General features: G+C 60.4%; 1 protein-coding gene across 1 annotated transcript; it reads right to left on the minus strand.

Moving 5' to 3' along the window:
- SMIM45 (small integral membrane protein 45) lies at positions 1–4,040 on the minus strand. The gene is made up of 2 exons (XM_075491663.1): positions 3,992–4,040; positions 1–209 (listed from the first exon to the last, which is right to left on the minus strand). The coding sequence occupies exons 1-2, from the start codon at positions 4,038–4,040 to the stop codon at positions 1–3; spliced, it is 258 nt and encodes an 85-aa protein (XP_075347778.1).
- Between the last annotated feature and the right edge of the window lie 220 nt (positions 4,041–4,260).

Genomic DNA, 4,260 nt, shown 5'->3' on the forward strand with positions numbered 1-4,260 from the left:
TCAGACCTCGGGCACCCCAAAGGCCAGGTTGTCCCGAATCATCAGCGTCTTCCGAAGGTCCCGTTCCATGATCGGCCTCTGCGTTCGCCACTTATGGGCTTCCTGGAGTCCTGGCTCGAAGTAGTAAATGCAAGCTCCAAAGCCCACCAGGATGAGAATGGAGATCATCAGATACACCGGCACAAACCAATCCAAGAAGTGAGGCATGGCTGCCAGAGAAAAAGGGACAAAGCTTGTGCAGTGGGAGCACCCAAAAACCACCTCCACTGGGCTTCATCACGAGACATCGGTCTCATCAGCAGTGCCCAGCCTCCCCGCACCCCTCCTCACAGCCCCACTGCACCCCGTTTTGTGCTTGGTTGCACCCCAAGGCACCTCAGCCTTCGGGAGAGGGCAATCCCCCTGGCTCGTCTCCGGGACCCCCTCACTGAGCGGCAGTCCTGCTCCCTCCCCACAGAGCAGGGTGAGCCCGCATGCCCCCAGCCCTGCCGGAGTGATTAAAGGTAGGCAGTGGGTGCCTGGCTAAGCCAAGCGCCTGCAGCGGGTAAATACAGCTGCTTCTCATCTCCCGCCTGGGGGAAAATCTGCTGCCCCTTCCCCTGACACTCCACGACCCCTTTGAATTCCCAGTCTGAGTTGGTCTAGCTTTGGGGCTGAGCCCTCCCTTGCTGCACCCCTATTGAGCGTCCTGCTTTGCTGGGGCTTGGAGACCTTGCGGCTCTTGCTCTCTGCCTTGCCTGGGCTGGGCTTGCACCAGTTTCCCACATGCTCCTGAGCCTCCTAGGCTTTTCCCCAGCAATATTCAGGAGGCACTGGTTGGGTTTATCAGCCCTCCCCAGTAGGTATCGCCGCCTATGACATTTATTAGTTCTGCTGTGGGATCCTTTTGAGCCGGGTCTCCAGTTTGCCGGCTGCCGGGCACCAGAGCGGAGCCCAGATCCCCCCCGCATCAGCCGCTGGGCAGCGGGAGCCACTTACCGGGAGCGGCCGATCTGCCTTGCCGGGAGCCCCTCGCCACCCAGGCGCAAGGTGCCGAGTCCGGAGCAGCACCGCCCTGGGGAACACAAAACAACGCGCTGCACCATCGCTGTCGACCCGGGGCTAAAAATGAGCAATCGGGAAGGAGTAAATATGTCCCTGCCCGGCCGTCAGGGCTGAAGCTTTCTGGAGGGGTGGACAGAGGGGGTCCCTGCTGGTGCCCTGGCCCACTCCCTCCCCACCATTATGGCCCGTCTGATGCCGTGCTCAGGGCATATGCCCTGACTCAGGGCCATTTAAAAGCTGTAATGGCACCACGTTTGTGCCCATCCCTTATCCCTGTCCTTTGGGAGGGAGGGAGCAACACACGTTGCAACCCACAGCAGCGCCCAACTTGTCTGACTCCCGGCTGCCTGCTCGTACCGAAACACCTCACCCTGGGTCATGCAGGGGCAGAAAAGGGGATCGAGAAGCATCCCCTCCCAAAAAGCACAGCTACGGCCTCCCCCGGGTGCCAGGGCTGCTGGGTTTTGCACGGTGAGCGTGCCACTTGTCACAGGCTTCGGTGGATTAAACCGGGGACCCTCAGGCTTGGGAAAGCACAGTGGTGCTGGGCTCAGGCACAAAAAGCAGTCCTGAAGGGAGGCTTTCCAAAACCCTCACCCCTTGGTGGGGGTGATGAAATGCCCCTTGACTTCAGCGGGGATAGAGCTAGGGTAGAGCTGCGCCTGTGTTGAGCTCCTGCTATTCCAGACACCTGAAAGCTGCCACCTGCAACAGTCCCCCGAGTCACCCCTCTGCTAATAACCACGTGTCCCTGGCCTCCCTTGCGTGGGGCAGTTAAGGAGAGGCTGGGGAGAGCTCTGAGCATCTCCATCCTCTCCCCTGCTCCTGGCCGATAAGGCTGCTACCCTTTCCCACACCAGAGGCTGGGCTATTTTGAGTTGGTTTTTTTTTTTAATACCACAGCCATCAGTTGATTCCAATGTGCCCAGCAGCATTTATCGGCTGGACGCCTCTTGCAGCAGGAGAGCCCGTCCCTGCTTGCTCGCCCTGAGACTAGCAGCAGGAAGCATGAGGTTCATCTCAACCCTCTGAATAACACCTTTTTTGTCACAGGGTTAGATTTGAAATGAGCTGCAATTCTTGTCAACATAAGCAAGAAGCTGCCAGCATTGGAGAAAACGCCTGATTTCCTCCCACGTATTGGCATGGATGCTGATAATTATCTGTTCTCCTTGGATGTCAGGGGAGACCTCAGTGGATTTTGCCTCCTCCTACCATGCTCTTTGGTTTTCAGCAGTCCTTGGTTTTGCTACCCATGGTGCTGCCCCTACCATTGCCAAGTCCTACAGGACTTTTCCCGTCTCCCTCTCAGTGATTCGCACCTCCCTTTTGCCGGACCCCAGCTCCACCTGATTGAGAGCAATGGGACCGGGTGGCTCAGCATCGGCCACCATTTGGCTGGGAACAAAGGGGCAGTCTGGGCGCTGCTCCTGCCTCTTCGTGGCTGCTTCTGCCTTCCTCAGGTGAGTAACTTGAGAGGAAACCCACCGCCCCAGCCTGCAATAACTTCGCAGACCTGTTGTGGGGAGCAGGGATCCCGCTGTGGAGTTTCCCTCGCTCAAGTCATCCTCAGGGACCGCGGAAGGAATTAGGCAGGAACCCCCCTCCCCGACAGGAGCTGGGTCTGAGGTTTGGGTTTGGCCAGAGGCCCCTCAGCACAGCTTTCCTACGTGCTCTGCAAAAGTAGCTCCTGTGCACCCCCTGCACCCCCCAGCTGCTACTGCAGCCAGGCTGGGGGGCCAAGGCTGCTGCAAACCCCTTCTCCAGAGGTGCCCCAGCAGCTGATACCAGTCCCCGGCTGGCAACAGCAATAGGCAGAGTCAGAGGGCCTGGGAAGGTGACTCCGGGGTGAGGGCGATGGGAGGAAAGCCAGCAACCTCATTTCCTTCCCTGATCATCTGTTTTCCAAACCTGGGAGTGAAGCTGCCATCCAAAAAGCACCACAATAAAAGGCAGCCCTACAGACTTCCCAATTTATCTTTCCTCCATGACTAGCAGAGCCAGCATTTCCCAGCTCCTCACCAGCAATCTGTTATTCGGTCTACTTGCTATGCAGCCCTCACCTCGTGTGGCGTCCCCCCACCTCTTGCCCATCCCTGCCCCCCCAACGAAGGGTCCTTGCCATGGCCAAGCTGAGTGCTGGGTGAGGTGTCAGAGCCCCCCCCCCCAGCCTCTGCAGGGCTGGCCTGGCAAAGCACTTGCTCTCATCAGGTGGGTGAGCAGATTTTGGCTGCAAATGCTGAAAAGAGGGAGTTTTGTTCAAAGATGTCAGCTTTCCAGAGCAGCTCTGCAGATATTAAATGTGCCTTAACCCTTGCTGGACCGGTTGTTCTCAGCACCCCATTTTGCAGTGGGACATCCGTGTCCTCCCAAAGCCACGAAAGAGTCCCCGGTCTTTCAGCTGAGACAGCATCTCATAGAGGTAAGCTGACTGACCCTTTATAAACCCATGCTACACATGTCACTGCAGCTGCTCGCCTTCAATGTCACCCCCAGATCCCCCGTGCCGCCTCCCGCTGCCCCCCGAGGTGCCGTGGGTACGCTTGTGACGGGCGCCCTGGGGGGCCCACTGCAAGTGACAGGGCAGAAACTGCTCGGGGGAGGCCAGGAGCAGGGAGAGGGGGTTTGCAGGAGACACAGACACGCAGTGGTGACCGGGCAGGGGGTGAGTGAGGCAGGAGTGGTGCCCGTGCAGAGTGCCAGGACACGGGTGACTTTGGGCACAAAACCCTCCCGTGTGCATGGCCGGGAGCGCAAACCAGGTTGCAGTGTTACCAGCCACGGGCTCACCCTGACCACAGAAGATCCCCCCAGGACTGGGCGCCCCGGGGCAGCTTGCAGCTTGGGGCAAGGAGCTGCCGATGGCCGGGGACCCGGACGCGACCCCGTTCCCATGCACTGCGTCCCCGGCAAGCACCCGCTACCTGCCCTGCAGCGTGCCACCTACCTCCTTCCACGGGCGCAGGGCGACGGGCTGAGGCTGCTCCCTCCGGCATCTGCCGGGGCCGGGCCGGGATGAGTCCGGCTGCTTTCCCAGCCAGGCGGTGCCGGGGAGAAGGGACCCCGCTCCGGGAGAGCGCGGCGACAGCGAGAGGCGACAGGCGCGGGGCGGGCGGGAGGGACGGCGGGAGCAGCCGCGGCTGGCGGCAGCGTGCGGGGACGAGAGGCAGCCAGCGGCGCGGCCTCATTTCCCACCGCCGGGGCTCCGGGGGGCTT

Source organism: Mycteria americana, chromosome 1, assembly GCF_035582795.1.
Source record: "Mycteria americana isolate JAX WOST 10 ecotype Jacksonville Zoo and Gardens chromosome 1, USCA_MyAme_1.0, whole genome shotgun sequence".
Lineage (NCBI taxonomy): Eukaryota > Metazoa > Chordata > Aves > Ciconiiformes > Ciconiidae > Mycteria > Mycteria americana.